Genomic DNA, 16,709 nt, shown 5'->3' with positions numbered 1-16,709 from the left:
ATATTATAAGGATGTCTGATAATGAATTCCGGGGGGGGGTGTCTCATGATGCTATTTGTAAACACTTTAGTGCATCAACATGTTGTGTCAACACATCAGTTTTTGTACTGTGATACTATTTACCACTATTACAACTATTAACTAACCTCGAAACCCCCTTGTATTACCCCTGTCTTACAGATAGGGAACCTGAAGCATAAAGCGACTTGCCACAGGTACCCATCTTGCAACCCTTACTTAGGTGAAGTCCCACTGAAATAAGTCTCCCATTAATGGTTGTGTGCCCCAGCTCACATTCATAGGATGATGTCAAGAACAGAAGCTGGTGTGCTGCCTCTTCGGCCTGAGCACACCAACCTGCATGGGACAAGGGTGTGATGCAGAGTTAAGGGACAGGAATATCATTATTTCCTGGCTCCAGTCACCTGATCTGCATCAGAGTTAGTCAGGGGCCAGGGTTGCCAACTCTCGCAAGTTTATCCCGGGCCTGCGTCTCACGCTATGTAATATTTCTCTTTAAGCCCCAGCGGCTGGCATCAGACAAGTGCATGGGAATCTCACGCTTTTTTAAAAGGAAGCTCCTAGCCCTCGTGCATGCAGAGCAGCGCTGGAGCCCATGGCGGGGATTTCTCTTAAGGCCCGGCCGGGGAACCAGAGGGCAAAGAAACAACAACACCCGCTGTTACCGAGCCCCTTGCATCAGCAGAGCTCAAAGCGCCTCCCAACCTGTCGGGTGAGCGGCTCAGAAGGGGCCTGAGGCCCCGGTCACACCCTGGCAGGGCCCGGGCTCTCCCAACGCCCGGCTGCTCCCGTTCCTTCCAAGGCCCGGCCGGCGTAGGGGGAGGGCGGGGACCGTCCAGGCGCTGGGGCGTTTGCTGCCGCGCTCCCCACACAGGCCCAGCACCAGGGCAGGAACCCAGGTGTCCTACCCCTCCCCCCGCGCAGCGCGAGGCCCGGCGTCGCTTAGTAACCATAGCAACAAGCCGTGCCGCGCGCCCTTCCCCCCCCTGCGCAGACAGTACTTCCGGGGTACAGGTCGCTTCCGCTCTTGCGCGGTGCGGGCGGCTCTCCAAAAAAAAAAAAAAAAAAAAATGGTGGAGCCCTCTTCCTCCTCGACCTTCAGCTACCGGCCGGCCCCCCTGGCCACGTTGCCCCGGGAGCTTGACCCGGCCGAGTACGACGAGTCCCCGGAGAAGCGCCGGGCCCAGGCGGAGCGTCTGGCGGTCCGCGCCCGCCTCAAGCGCCAGTACCAGCTGCAGCTCAACGACCCGCACAGCTCGGAGCTGATCGTGAGTCCGGCCGGGCCGCGCCGCGCCCCGGGGAAGGGTCCCAGCGGGGGGAGGTTCCGGCTGCCCTGAGCCCCGGGGGGCGGCGGGGCTCTTCTCTGGGGGGCTTGGTGCTGCCCGCCCGCGGGGGTGCGCTGGGACGGGACCCACCGTGATGCTGCAGCCCGGCTTCTCCCGTGACCGCCCTGCAGCATTAACCCGCCTACCTCGGCGACAGGGCTGGCCGGCAGCGTGCCCTCGGCCTCCCCGCAAAGCTGCTCCAACTTGACCTCTGTCAGAGTCAGTGGGGGAGCAAGTGGCACATCCTGGGGCCCGGGCCCAGAGCGCCCCGCGGCGCCCACCTGCCCTGCGTGAGTGTAACGTGGGGCGGGGGGAGCTTCCTTCCGAAACAGTGCCCTGAAGTGGGGCCGTGGTTCCCGCCGCTCTCACTGGTGCCTTGTGCCCTGATCTGTGTGGCATGCCCATGCTCTGAGGGCACTCTGCCTTTGTGCCTTTGGTAGGGTTACCATATTCAAACATTTAAAAAAGAGGACACTCCATGGGGCCCCGGTCCCGCCCCCGGCCCTGCCCCAACTCCTCCCCTTCCCCACCCCTGGCCCCGCCCCTTCTCCACCCCCATTCCAACCCCTTCCCCAAAGTCCCTGCCCCAACTCTGCCCCCTCCTCTGAGCACCCCGCATTCCCCCTTCTCCCTCCCCCTCTGATCTTGTTGGGGGTTGCTAAGTGCTTCCCTGCTCCCCACTTGCCCTGCAGCCTCTGTGCCCCCCTGCTGCCTCTATGCCCCCCTGCCCCTGCAGCCTCTATGCCCCTGCCTGCCCTGCTCCTCCTCGCCCTGCAGCCTCTGCGCCCTGCTGCCCCTGCAGCCTCTGTGCCCCCTGCTCCCCACTCGCCCTGCAGCCCCTGCTCCCCACTCGCCCTGCAGCCCCTGCCCCCCCTGCCCCTTCAGCCTCTATGCCCCTGCCTGCCCTGCTCCTCCTCGCCCTGCAGCCTCTACACGCCCCTGCCTGCCCTGTTCCCCCCTCCCCTGCTCTCCACGTGGACTCAAACACTGCGGCGCTGCTCTGCGGGGGAGGGACTCTGGCTGCTAGAGGCTCTAGTGGCTGCGAGCGGCTTTCAATCAGGCATAGCCGTCCAATCAGCCGCGCCGCACTCTGCAGGAGGGGAAGGGGGAAATCCCGGACATTTCTACTTGATTAGAAATCCCCCCCGGACGGCCATTTAAAGCTGAAAAAGCCAGACATGTCCGGGGAAACCCGGACGGATGGTAACCCTACCTTTGGTGGCTGCCAGCAGGGCTGCTGTGTGCTGATTAGCAAGTCATACCACAGTCCCCACCCAAATAGATTGAAGAGATGGTTTAAGCACAGACGAGGCATCACTGTTACTAAAGGTGTGAAATTGCACCAGTTTAGCAAAAGAACTGCTAGACTGATGTAAAACTTCACACTCATTTAGCTAAATCAGCACAACATCACAACTTTAGTTGAACTGGAGCAAATCTGTGTGTAGAGCAAGCCTCAGGCTCTGTCAGCTGTGCTATTAAAAGCAGCCTAGGTGCAACCATGTCAGGCCCATTGTAGCTTTCATCAGTTCCTATTTTAGACTTTGACAGTCTCCTGAACTGTCAATCCTCTATATCCAACAAAGCCATCAACCCATTCCTGCAGTGTTCTATCCTGGGAGCTGTCTATGGCCCCTTCTTTAGATGAGATTACTCAGGCCATTGAGCAGCTGTCCACAGGCAAGTCTCCAGGCCCTGACAGCATTCCACTGGAAGTGTACACATGTAGAGGTGCCCACCTGATCAGGAAACTCACTAGCCTTTTCAAGACTATATGGGAACAGGGTACCTTGCCCAAGGAATATAAGGATGCTTTCACAGACTATCCATACAAAAGGAAGGGACGTATATCTGGCTGTGACAATCTTTGTGGAATTTCACTGCTGTTTATAGCATGGAAGATCCTTGCATAGATTGTCCTCAACAGGCTCATCTCTCACCTAGTGCACTTGGTGAATCCAGAGTCACAGTGTGGCTTTCATGCTGGCCATGGCACCATGGACATGATTTTTGCAGCCTGACAAATGTGGGAGACGGCTCAGGAACAGACCTATGACCTTTGGCGTGGTGAATCACGAGAGCATATGGAAACTCCTTCATAAATTTGGTTGCCCAGAGAAGACGGTTGCTGTCATCCGTTCATTTCATGATGACCAGGTGATGGCATGTTGGAATTCATCAGAAGCCTTCCGTGTCACCTATGGCACCAAACAGTGGCCCAAGTCCTCTTTGCTATTCTTTTCAGCCATGCCTGTGTTCGCATTCCAGGACCTTGATAGAAGTGTACATATCTGGTTCAGATTGGATGGGGGTCTAGCCAATCTACAGTGACTCAGGGCCCACACCAAGGTCATCAAACAGCTCCTGTTTGTTGATGACTGTGCCCTCATTGCAGACATGCTGATGGACATTCAACTTATCGTGGACCGCTTTGCCTATGTCTCAGAATGCTTCAGTTTCACCCTCAGCCTGAAAAAGATGGAGATTATGTACCAGCCAGCATCACGAATGCCATGATCCCCTCATCACAACTGACAACACACCCCTCAGCTAACTCAGGAAATTCTGATGCCTGGGTAGCACACTTTCCAGCAACACCATGCTGGACAATGAGATCACTCAGCATCTGGCAAAGGCCAGCCTGGCATTTTGCAGGCTCTGGAGGGAGCATGGAGTCTGCCTCAGAACCAAGATCAAAATCTACCCCACTGTTGTACTCACCTAACTCCTTTTATGGCTGCAAGACATGGATGCTCTACAGGCACCACATCAAACAGCTGGAAAGCTTCCACCTTGATCACCTAAGATCCACCTATAACATCAAGTGGCAAGACAGAATCCCCAATATTGAAGTCCTGGAGAGGTGCCAAATCCCTGGCATCAAGATCATGCTCATCAGGGCTCAACTTCACTGGGTCAGACACGTGGTCTGCATGGAGGTTTCCCATATACCAAAAGCAATGCTGTACAGCCAACTGAGCATAGGAGCCCACTCTAAGCCCATCCTCAGATATAAAGACACCTTGAAGGCCAACCTCAAAGCATGCAAGATAGACATTAAAACCTGGGAACTTGTTGCGCTGGACAGACCCAGATGGAGAGGTCTGTGCCATGAGCCTATGTTCGCTTCTGAGGAATGGTGTGTGAAGTGTCTGCAGGAGAAGAGAACACGTCATAAGGACACGCCTCTAACTCTTCCCCCTGACAATAATTACACTTGTAAGACCTGCAACTGCATTTGCAAATTCAGGATTAGACTTGCTTCCTATTGAAGAGCCATAAAAATAAATAAAGCCAGAACTCAAGTCAGCAGTAGCTGAACACTTATCTGTCAAAGCAATGGGAGAATCCATCCCTTTTAGGCAGAGCCTAAATCTGTCCTGGCACAGGAAAGGGCTGTCTCAAGTTCACTCATTACCTCATCTCTCGTGAACTCAAGGAGACTTGGAGACTGCCTCTTAAGCCTCATTCATGTTTTTATTTTTAGAGGCAGAATAGTCAAGAAGCTAAGGTGTAGGACAGGGAATAGTCAGACCTGTGTTCTCTTCCTAGCAAAGCCGTTGATCCTTTGTGTGACCTTGGCCATGTCAGTGCACCACTTTGTGTTGTAGTTTAAGTGGACAAAACAAATGTAGAGGGAATGAATGACTAGTCCAGTGCTATAGAGCTGGTGTCTGAGCAGAGGCTAGAACACTAGTTATTGACTTCCAGTGGACTGTTCTATCCTCTAGGTGACTTGTCTCCTTCAATAACATCCTTTGCAATAAGAGTGGGGGTTAAAATGATAAACTGTTTTTCATTGGCTATATATCATAAACCACATAAATACACAGCTTTTACTTAGCTCTTCAGCTTCAAGATGGCTGTATAAATGTGAACTAATGAATCCTCAGAGCCCCTTTGTGGAGTAGGCTGCCTCTTTATGAATGAGCTTTAACAAAAAATCAATTTTAAAATAGTTCTCTGGTTTATATATAAATCACGCCTGCAATGTTGGGAATTGAAACCCCAAAGGGGAACTAACAAGTTTAGCTTCATCCTCTGATGCTGAGAGAAGTGAAATAGGTAAATGCATTTATAGTGAAAAGTCAGTTGGACTTTAATTTTTTCTTAGTTTTAAGTAGAATTCTCATTTCCCAGATAAGGCTGACTTAGGGTTGGCAAGCCAGTCAGTTGATTGCCTATTATTTGATTACTGTCAAATATTGTCAGATATCCCAACAAGAATGACCTGATGTAAGTGGTGGTCTACCTTTTTGGTTGCATCATGGTGCTATTTGTTAGCAAGCCTACTTAAATGTCATCTTCAGTCTCTTTACTACATACTAATGACACCTGTTGTGGGGGCGGGGGAGGAGGTAAACTGAAAGTTGAGCCTCTTGAATTGCTAGAATCTTCTAGAACAAACACGCATACAGTGTGTATCTTTGTGTATATCAGGCCACCACTGTACATGGCGGTTTACAAAGCACATTGAGGCAGGGACACTGCTTAACTTGTTCAAAGAGCCAGCACTCTAAAGTGATTAGACAAACATACAGAAATTAAATCAAGACGGGAGTAGGGGAAGGAAAGGAGGGCTCACAGTCATTAAAACTTCTCCTGCACCAGATGCACAGCCAGTAAGCCTCTCCCTTAATAAACAAAAGTATCACTGCTATTAAATCCCCCACGCACCTCCCTCATCCTGAGCAAAACAAACAATCCACAATAAATGCCCACATAAATAAATCCCCCCATCTCCCCTTTCAACAAATACAGCATCCCCTTTATAACTCCCCCCCCCCATGTATCCCCAGCCAAACCTTGCTGATGTGAAAAATTCTATGCTAATGAGGGGTGTGAGACATCACATGGCTGTAGAGGCCCCTTTCTTCCTGTTCTGATTCTCCTCCTGCTATTGCTTATGAGTCCACTGTGTTTGCTGCAGGGAGGGGCTGTGTGCTCCTTCCCCCTCAATGTAATCTTGGAGTCTGTAAGGCTTGAGGGGAGGGGGCAGCATACCTGGAAACATTTTGATTAGCTGCAGTCTTCTGTAACTGCAGCAATTAGAAACCGATTTGAATGGCTACTGCTTGACTGAAATACAAGATGCTTCAGAATTTAGAGAGCATTCCATAAGTACACCTCTACCCTGATATAACACGAATTCGGATATAACGCAGTAAAGCAGTGCTCCATGGAGGCGGGGCTGCGCACTCTGGCGGATCAAAGCAAGTTCGATCTAACGCGGTTTCACCTATAACGCAGTAAGATTTTTTTGGCTCCCGAAGACAGCGTTCTATCGGAGTAGAGGTGTAGTAAGATATTAGTAACAGTGACATCATTTATTATTCAGAGGTGGGGAAAGCCAAAACCATTTGTATGGAAATTTTTTCTCATTTTCATGTCTAGTGAAACTGTTAAAGCTAAGAGCAAGTTCTTTTCTTCTGAGTATGACGCACAGAATGGAGAAACATTGGTTGAATTATTGTGATGTTTGCCCAGCTGCTGTTGAAGATAAACTATTAGTCTAACAGCAGGAAAGGGAAAACTGATGTACATCAAAATTTGTTTCCATTTATGTATTCTGCTTCATCTTCAGTAGCAGCAGCATGATGCATGGAGTCAGTAGATGATGATGATGATGATAGTGAAGTTAATTCCATTAATTCATCTTCTAATAAAAAAAATTTGTTGTTCAGTCTGCTTCATCATTGAAAATTCCTACTCCTAGAAAGTCTTCAGATGTTCGTCAAATTGGTATTGAGGTTTTTGAATAAAAAATATATACCCAATGTATTGCTGACCAGTTAAAAAATATACTTAATGAATTGGGTCAATAAACAATGCGGCTAATATGAAAACTGCTTGGGCTTTGTTGATAAATATGTATCCACACCTTCTGTGTTATGGATGTGCTGCCTGTACAATGCAGCTTTTCATTGGTGATACTGAAGATCTGAAATTTTCATCCGCACAGACATGCGTCTAACGAAGTGGGTATTCACCCATGAAAGCTTATGCTCCAATACATCTGTTCGTCTATAAGGTGCCACAGGACACACTGTTGCTTTTTACAGATCCAGACTAACACGGCTACCCCTCTGATATCTGCACAGAGTAAGCCTTGTCATACTCAATAGGAATCTTCTATTAAAAGTCTCAAAGATCTTCATGTAAGCAAGAGGGCTCTTCAATCAGCTGCTGTTGAAGAAGGGGTAATCGGGTTTCAACCCCAAGTAATCCGTACTGAGTTTCTTGATGACTGTCTTTTGGATGCCAAACTCAAAACTATTTCACTATTTGATCTGTAGCTCAGTCTCTGCAGAATACAGAAAATGATACTGCTAAACTGTGTGATGCCAAGAACAGTTTCTGAATGTTAAGGAACTTATTTGTAAGTGGACTGTGTTCAGTTGTGTGACCGCTGAAAAGAAGAAAATAGACAAAATAAATATCACAGAAAAATCAAGTGATCACTCACATGCATAATGCTGCTTACCTTCTTGATCCGCGCTTCCAGGGCCAAGAGCTTTCTGATGATCAATTTGATTCAGCTTGTAATGTAGTGTCTGTGCAAATTTTAAAGGCTATATAAATGGACAAACAGTTCTAATGGAGGTAGCAAATTATAAAGCAAGAATCAGCCTGTTCAGTTATAAAACAATGTCGAGTGCAATCCCAGAAGTTGAATCAAAACAGCTGCTCCTTCATCATAGTGGAGAGGGTTGTCCTCCTTGTACTCTAAGTACAGTGGCAGAAATGCTGAACACTTCTGTGTACGACTGCATGTGTGGAATGAAATTGGTCGGTTTGAAAATCATCCATTCAACAACCAGAAATAGACTGAAAACCTTCACTGCTGGGAAGCTGGTGACCATGTATCACAATTTAATATTAGAAGAGAAAATAGCAGATGAAGAGGAAGAAGAAGCAGTTGAAGCTGACAAAGGAAAAAGATAACAAAGAGCAAGATGCTTGAAGAGTTGGCCTGCTGCCTGCCTTGCATAAGTGCAATTAAAAATGACTCTCTTATAGGTGCTGTTTGTTTTATTTCTGTTTTAACTTAATTTCTTTTGTAACTGTTCATAACGTTCACATTTAAATGCTAATTTACCATTGCTAAAAAGGTAATTATTTTTACGTGTTTTTAGAAATTAATTTCATTTTGCCATTTTTCTGAGTTAAAATAACTGTTTAACTTACATGTTGTAATTAGGCATAAGTATCTAACTAATGGTAATCCTATTGGAGACTATGAAGTCTGACTCCTTTTTGTTACTGTTCTAATAAACTAGTGCAGGGGTCGGCAACCTTTCAGAAGTGGTGTGCCGAGTCGTCATTTATTCACTCTAATTAAAGGTTTCGCGTGCCGGTAATACATTTTAACGTTTTTAGAAGGTCTCTTTCTATAAGTCTATATTATATAACTAAACTATTGTATGTAAAGTAAACAAGGTTTTCAAAATGTTTAAGAAGTGTCATTTAAAATTAAATTAAAATGCTGATCTTACGCCACCAGCCTGCTCAGCTCGCTGCCAGCCTGGGGTTCTGTTCACCTAGGCTGGCAGCGGGCTGAGCAGGGCCTGCGGCCGGGACCCCAGACCTGGGGGGGTGTTGGTGTTTCAGGGGTCAGGGCAGAGGGCTGGGGGAAGGGGGTCAGGGCAGAAGGCTGGGCTGTATGTGGGGGGGTTCAGGGATCAGGGCAGAGAGCTGGGGGTGTGGGGGGTGCAGGGCAGAAGGTGGGGTGTGGGGGGGTTCAAGGGTCAGGATAGAAGGCTGTGTGTGGGGGGGTTCAGGGCAGAGGGATGGGGCTGTGGGGGTGCAGGGCAGAAGGCTGGGTGTGTGTTGGGGTGGGGGGGTTCAGGGCAGAGGGCTGGGAGGTGTGGGGGGTGCAGGGCAGAAGGCTGGGGTGCTCGGCTCATGGGGGTGCTCCCAGCCCCCTGCCCTGAGCGGCTCATGGCAGGAGGCTGGAAGGGATATGCCCTGTTCCACCCCCTTCCCCCAGGCTCCGTCCCTACCTCTCTTTGCGTCCTCTACGGAGCTGTCTGCACGCTGCCGCTCTTCCCCCTCCCCCTCGCTAGGGCCATCAGCTGATTGGCGCAGGGAAGGAGAGGAGGAGGGGCAGGAAAGCACCACGCCGGGGGAAGAAGCGGGGGAGGGGGGGAAGCTTGGCTACCACAGAACCAAGCTTCTGCCTCCTGCCCCCGCAGGGGAGAGCGGTGGGCGGGGGGGCTGAGTGGGGCTGGGGGCCGGGACCGCGGCAGGGAGCTGCGTGCCACTCAAAATCGGCTCGCGTGCCGTAGGTTGCCGACCCCTGAACTAGTGCGTTAAAATATTTGACCATTTTTGACATTGACTGACCAACTGACTAATTGTTTTTTGATCAGTCAAATGTCCAACCCTAAGCTTGCTAATGTTCATAGTTCTGCAACTTAACATTGTTCACTGTGCATTGCCTTCAATTTAGGAGGACCCTGCCATGCTCCGTTGGACCTATGCTAGAACGTACAACATTTACCCCAATTTCCGGCCCACTGCCAAGACTTCCCTGTTGGGTGCGTTGTCTGGGTTAGTACCCATTTTCTTCTGGTGGTATGTCCTCAAAGCTGACAGGGTAAGTTTGTTGACTAGGCATGCACAACTTTAATAAAAACAAAGCTATAATGTATGTGCCTACATGCAGGAGTAGCTGAGTAGAACACCTGTTCCTGAGGGTGGAAAACTAGTGCGGGAGGAGTACCCCAAAGCACTAGGGACTGATTGCAAAGCCACCTTCTAAGAGTGCTGTCTTATGCCCGCAGATGTGGGTGATTTTTGTTTGGCCACAGAAGCTAGTTTTTCTTCTGTTGTAAGAGGGCTCTTAATATCATTTATGTAAGCAAACTGCAAGAGAGACTTAAGAATAATTAGCAGCTAATTGAGTTTTTAGAAAACTTATTTTTATCTGTCAATTCATAGATGACCGAGCTGGCAAGGACCTTCTGGACCACTCATTCATTCGTTTCCTCTATCCCATGAAATAATTTAGGAAAGGACTCTCTGTTAGTCTGATTTTTTTTTTTTTTTTTTTTTGAGATGCTACCTTAATCCCTCTCTTGTAGAGTGACCAGATAGCAAGTGTGAAAAATCAGGACAGGGGCGGGGGGTAATAGGTGCCTGTATAAGAAAAAGCCCCAAAAATCAGGACTGTCCCTATAAAATCGGGACATCTGGTCACTCTACTTCTCTTTCCTCCTAAAATTTGGCATTATAAAATTCTGACCAGTGTTAGAACGCTTCCAATATGTTCATTTTTTTGGGAAAGTGATATCTAATGTTTAACCAAAGCTGCCACTGATGTGAAAAGCTGTTGCGTATCTTAAAAAAGGAAATAAAACCCTGATTGACCTGTCAAATCACTGATTGGGAAGAAGTGCAAATTTAAATTACTCATAATTTTTTTTAAAGGGACAGTATCTTGTAGATGGAGTCCAAAATACAGAATTTAAGTTTTTACGAGGAATCTGGTGGCACCTTCAAGACTAACAGATTTATTTGGGCATCTGAAGAAGTGGGTTTTTTACCCACGAAAGCTTATGTTCAAATAAATCTGTTAGTCTTGAAGATGCCACCGGACTCCTCGTTGTTTTTGTGGATACAGACTAACATGGCTACCCCTCTGATACTAAGTTTTTCCAGAACCTGTTGGTGGATTGTTATGTAACTTCAAACACTTTTTGGTTGAATATGAACATCCCCTGCAGTGTCTTGCAATCCAAATGCTTCAGCATTGGCCAGGCACAAGAAAACTGGAATATGAAATTGGCTGAATATAATTGAAGTCTGCATATGCTGACGGGATATTTAGAGCTTTCAACTTTATCACACAATAGTTCTGTGGGTTATCTCACCAGTTCCTTTATGGAGGGAGGGAGCAAATTACCCCTTTTCTCCAAAGTACTAAGGGTGTAAACACCAAGATGGGAGGTGATTGGTTCTGGTTACTTAGATTGTCCCTACCCCAAAAAATTGACAGTCTCTCTGTTCTGTGTTTGTACTGCACATAGCACAATGGGGTCCTGGTCCATGACTGGGACTCCTGGTTGCTAACACAATATAAATAATAAGGTGGTGCAAGGTAACATAATGAGGGTGAAAAGTGGACAAAGAAAAATGTAGGTAGAACATAAAGTGATTTTTTTTTTTTTCCCCCTGACAGTGAAATATATTAAACTGTGGGTTATTCACCCAAGTGAAGGGGTGGAAGCCCCATCAAGTTAAGATGTTTTAAATTAGTCAAGACAAAGCCCTGGTGAGAATACATTATAGGGAACAGTCCTCACTGGCTAATGGAAGTGGGATGGATGTGCCTTAATAGAGGTTTATTCCATCTCTGTCCATCACTTTATGAGGGGATAAGCCACATAGCTGCTTCTGCTATTGGATGTTTTGCATTTCTGGCTGATGTGCACAGGTGAATGACGGGATATTTTTGTCCTCACAGCCGTTTCTAGAGCGCTGTTTAATTGGTGCTGTCTCTAGCTTCTGTGCTTAAGAACTTGTGAGCTCTTTCTCCTTGAAGATCAGTCTGTGTCACGGAGCATATCTTTTTTCTTTTCATGGGATAGTGATGTTTGTTTGTTTGTTTTTTTCCTCCTCAATACAGGATCGTAAAGAGAAACTTATTCAGGAAGGCAAGTACAAGCGACCATTCGGTCTCAACTCCTAAGTTCCTGGGAATTGGATGTTGCAGTGCTGCTGTTGGGCTATTCATAGAAAGTGCTGTGTATTGTACATTGATGAAAAGACTAATCCTCTATCAAAATAAACTTTATATTATTACAGTCATAGGATCATGACTTACTGTAGAATCTTCTTGTCTAACACTGAAACCAATCAGATTATAGACAGAATGTGTACAAGAGTTTTAAAAAGACATTAATTTGTGCCCTTGGATGCATGTTCAGAGTTTCCATTTAATCCATGAGAGCCACATGCCTGTATCTAAGAGTAGCCTCAGGATGAATTTTAAAATTTATAGCAGGCTAAAGCATCAAGTAAGTCCAAGAAATTATCTGAGTGGCTGTCTTGTTGTGTTTTCAGAATTTGTCTTGGACTCAGTTGAGTTATGTAGCTGTATTCACTCTAATCGAATAATGGGCAACTTCTAATTTCATATTTTGAATAATTCATTAAATGGGCTGAGAAGGTTAGAAAGCTGCCTGGCTTCTTTCTCTCAGAGCAGCCAGCCTCACATTTAAACCAACTCAGATTAATTTTCCATTTTTTCCCAGTGAAACAGAAACCTGTACTCTGGTAAATTTCTCAATGATTTCATGGGATCTCTTCCAGCATCAGGATTGCTGGATCCAACTCAGTATGAGCTCAGAGCTTTCACATTTTGACCAATCACACTTTCTCATTCACAGGAACCCCTGAATTAGTGAGACAGGAAATAAGATGTGGGTTCTATTCCCATTTGCCATTGACTCACTGTATGATCTTGGGCAAGTCATTTCACCTCTGCTCATTTTTACAGAAGGTTAAAGAGGACACATCGTGAGGGTTTTGCGAACAAATATGTGCAAAGTCTTTTTAAAATCTGTGGCTAAAGGTGCTGTTTCAAAAGCAAAGAGCTTAGTTACAGGGCATGCTGAGAAAAATAAGTGGGGCTTTTGTGCCCTTTTGCTTCCCTACATTGTGGACATAAAAGGCCTGAAAATGGTGTGTTTTCTGCTTATTTTTTACATTAGAAATACAGGTCTAGTTGGCCCTGGATGACTTGAAAACTAATAGGACTATGAAATCACAAATACTGAGTGAGTGAAAATTGAGAGGAATTGACTTTTTATAACTTAGTTTTTTTGTTTGGCCTCTAGATGCTATCACCACAGTCTAAACAGCAGAAAACACCTATTTGATTTAAACACCTGAGAGAAGTCTCCCTTCATATAAAGGGTGAAAATTCTCCCAGTCCACTTGAGACCTCCAAGAGGCCCTACAGCGATGTTCTTGATATTACTACGGTAAAACTCAAGCAAGAACACACTTGTGCTGCTACTTCCAGCAACATAAGGAAGAAAGAGAGCAAGTCCCTCGCAGTCTCCTTTGCCAGAAGTGGCTGAACATGCTGACTTCTCTCCCTTTCCTGCTCCTGTTACGTAGCATTCATGCCTCAAAATCCTGCTCTTCTGAGATTTGTATTATTTCCCATTTTGACATAGGTGAAATCTGTGCTCTTCCTCGCTAATTAGCAGGCACTGGAGCTGTTCAGCAGCTATGCAGAGCTGTAGCCTGTCTCTGATCTGCTCCTTAGTTTATTCTCTCTCACCCAGCTCCCTCCTATGTTCTCCAGGTAGGTTAAATCAAGCAAATGCAGATCATTCTCTTTCCAAAACTGTTTCTACAACAGATTCACCCTCTCAAATGACATCACAAAATACAACTGTGGGTCAGTGAAAGGAAAGGCATGAATGCATGAAGAAAGTGGTATTTAGGGAAAGAAATAATTGCCCACAATGCTTGTTTGAGCATGCTAAATGAACCACCACCTGCTGCCACAAACTGATATGATCTCTGAGGACCAGTTTCCTCAGCTAATGGGGCCTTGAGTTACCACACATGTAAATTCTCCCTTGCAGCTGTATTTGTTTGTTTTGTACAAATTGTTCAGTAGGGGTTGCAGAAGAATAGGGAGCATTTCCAATTGGTTTGCGAATACATATGCCTTAGCCTCTCTGCGTAGCTCAGAGGGAATGAGGTTACTCCCCATTAACGAGTTTGGTGCTTGGAGCTAGTCTGGCCTGTTTCTTCTTTCTCATTATTTTCAGAGCTCTCCAGGCTGCCTTTTCAGTTGATTGTGAGGAGCACGCTGTGCTGCCAGAGCTGAGGTGTTGCCTGTCTGTGGTTCAGGTGGAGATATTTCTTAGAAAAGATAATATTTCCAATCAGAAATTTGGGGAGGAGAGTGAGCAAGTGTAAAAACGCTTGTTGCATGCATAATTTGCGCACAACTCCCAGTGTCAGCTATAGAGAGTTTCAAGCAGGCAAATAGTCTATGGCTCTCATGGGTTATCCCCCCAATGAGAAAACAAAAACTTTCCCTTCAGTCCCTAGAGCATTTTGGTTTAGGGTGTATCTATGCTTGAAAGTTAATGTTGATTAAGGGAGGGTGTGAATTTAAAGTACAATAGCAATTCCTGAACAATGCCATGTGTGGACACTCATTTGAGAACAAGAGTGCCTTGTTCCTGGCTTAATTCACTTTCAAAATTAATTCGGAACAAATCCATCTGTAGACAAGCCCTTAGCTTCAACCTGGGCCGGTTCAGTGAATTGAATCCCTCTGGCAGATTGATTGTTGGTAAACGGCCTCTTCTGAGTTTTCTGTTTTAGCACAAGTGCTGCATGGTGGATATTACATAATCATACTCTGCATGTACAAAACATATTCTAGCCAAACATCTTGTACAGGGTCAAGCCCATTGTTGGCAGTGACTAAACACAAAAAACGCTAGGTGTCCTGATGCCAAATCCTGTGCTCTATGCACTAAACCATTTAAATTTCTCTTTCCCTCTTCTGGCAAATAAGTTGTGATATGCTTCTGCCCCTTTTCTCAAAGTAAGGCATGTAAATTATTGCTGACAAGGGGGCTTGTGCAACTGCTTCAATCCCAGATATGTGCCCTGGGCTGTCCTCTTGCTCTAGTGGACTCAACAAATAAGGCCTTGTCTACATAGGAAAATTGTACTGATTTAACTGAATTGGTTTAGAAACAGATTTAGTTAAATGGGTACAACCTCTTGTGGGGGCACTCGTTTGGTCTGAATGTGCTATAGTAATTGGTAAAGAATCAAGCTAAGCTGATATAAGGTCCTCCTCACAAAGCAATGGGGAGTCAAGGTTGTAACAACCATGTTAAAAACCTTATCCAATAAAGGGGTGGGGCTTGAATCTGGGGTGTTCCATATTCTGGGTGAGTACCCTACCCACCAGGCTAAGGGAACTCTTCTTTTTCCCTCCCCCAACCACCTGTTTTGTGTGGAGTTAGACAGCCTCTGAGCATGCCTACTTGATCACACCCTGCATGCAATTTAGGTGGCCAAACACCTATCCCTCCTCCAATTCATGAATTGCTCTGAGGCTTGGGCAAGAGAGACACCTGGATGCCTAGAGAGAGACAGCAGTGCATGGGCCCAGTGGCAGAAACTTATGTGCTTATGGAACTTTGCCTGCAAAAATTCAGGCACTGAGTGAGTTTGGCTGCTGCTGAACCCTGTAGATGCCTAAAGAGTTTTGTGCATCACAGTGGTGCCTAGAACTGAGATTTACGTGCCTAGGTTGCTTTGTGGATCCCATTCTTAGTGTTGACAAACCCAGACAGAAGTTGCAGGGAAATGATAATGTGTTAGTAGGTGCTGACGATTGGGCTGTGTGTCATTGGAAGGGTAACCTTCCCTTGATTGGCAGTAGGTCTGCTGGATTTAAGACCGGACCTGGCTGGCTCCTCTAACTCCTATTTATTCTTACCCTCTCGCTGAAAGATCATTCCTGGAGTATTGTTTAATAAATCGTTGCTCCTGAGCATCCCCGTGTGAAAGACGTGTCAGATTTTCATGAGTGTCCTGAGAGGAAGTCTACCACTATCTCACTTCAGTAGAAGGCACAGATTTCACACCACACCACCTGCTGGGGGAGCCCCGTGGCATGGGCACTGCAGCTCTTACACTTTAATTGGATACTTGAAAGCTCAGAACTGTGGTGCGGTTCAAGGCTAGATACGCAGGTTTGCAAGAGTAATTCATTTAATCAGTTGCTGTTGAAATGGCTGCAGAGCAGTGGCGCTCGCTGTACTGAGGGATATTTGTTCCTTTACCAGCCCTTGCCCCTGTCGGTATCACTGATTGTTTCCCATCAGTGTGACTGGCCTGAGAGCGCACAAGCAGCTCACTTCTGTTTACTTGCAGCTGGGATTAAAATGGCTTTTCAGCGGTTCCCAGCACTTGTAGTAGGTCCTATCTAGACAGTTGGAGGTCTTGAGGCCCCACGTGGTAACAGCCATGCTGAAGGAGGACTCGAACATGAAGGCCTGTTGGGAACAACAGCAAGTACGTTAGGGCAGGAAGGAGAGGAGGGAATACACACATAGTGATCATGCTTTATTAGGTATATACAGAAAATACACCAAAGGTCCAGTGTTGGCCAGACTCTAGCTCCTAGCTTCTCAGTTTGGGGAGGTTCCCAGCTGAGGCCAGCCTAGCATAACTCCTACCTGCTCAGTCAAGGGGAGAAAGCTTCCAGCTAAGACCACTAAAACTGTCCATAATGCCGCCCATTGAGATGTACCATTGCAATGCTGGTGTTTGGCAGGTCCCAAAAGGGATTTTGGAATCTGGGAA

The 16,709-nt window shown here is 46.6% G+C and overlaps 2 protein-coding genes across 2 annotated transcripts in view; one reads left to right on the top strand and one right to left on the bottom strand.

Moving 5' to 3' along the window:
- The first annotated feature begins 1,079 nt into the window (after window positions 1-1,079).
- Window positions 1,080-12,163, top strand: NDUFB4 (NADH:ubiquinone oxidoreductase subunit B4). The gene is made up of 3 exons (XM_024202444.3): window positions 1,080-1,289; window positions 9,799-9,945; window positions 11,977-12,163. Exons 1-3 carry the CDS (start codon window positions 1,092-1,094, stop codon window positions 12,037-12,039), a joined length of 408 nt encoding a protein of 135 aa, XP_024058212.1. The 5' UTR covers window positions 1,080-1,091; the 3' UTR covers window positions 12,040-12,163.
- Window positions 12,164-16,097: 3,934 nt separating this feature from the next.
- Window positions 16,098-16,709, bottom strand: part of HGD (homogentisate 1,2-dioxygenase) — a 36,452-nt gene continuing 35,840 nt past the window's right edge. Inside the window, exon 14 of the mRNA XM_026657385.1 lies at window positions 16,098-16,399. Coding sequence (XP_026513170.1) covers window positions 16,268-16,399 — 132 coding nt within the window. The 3' untranslated portion in view covers window positions 16,098-16,267. The remainder of the gene's footprint in view (window positions 16,400-16,709) is intronic.

This window comes from Terrapene carolina, unplaced genomic scaffold, assembly GCF_002925995.2.
Source record: "Terrapene carolina triunguis isolate 2854851 unplaced genomic scaffold, T_m_triunguis-2.0 Scaffold242, whole genome shotgun sequence".
Taxonomy (NCBI): domain Eukaryota; kingdom Metazoa; phylum Chordata; order Testudines; family Emydidae; genus Terrapene; species Terrapene triunguis.
This window is presented reverse-complemented; position numbering and strand designations above follow the sequence as displayed.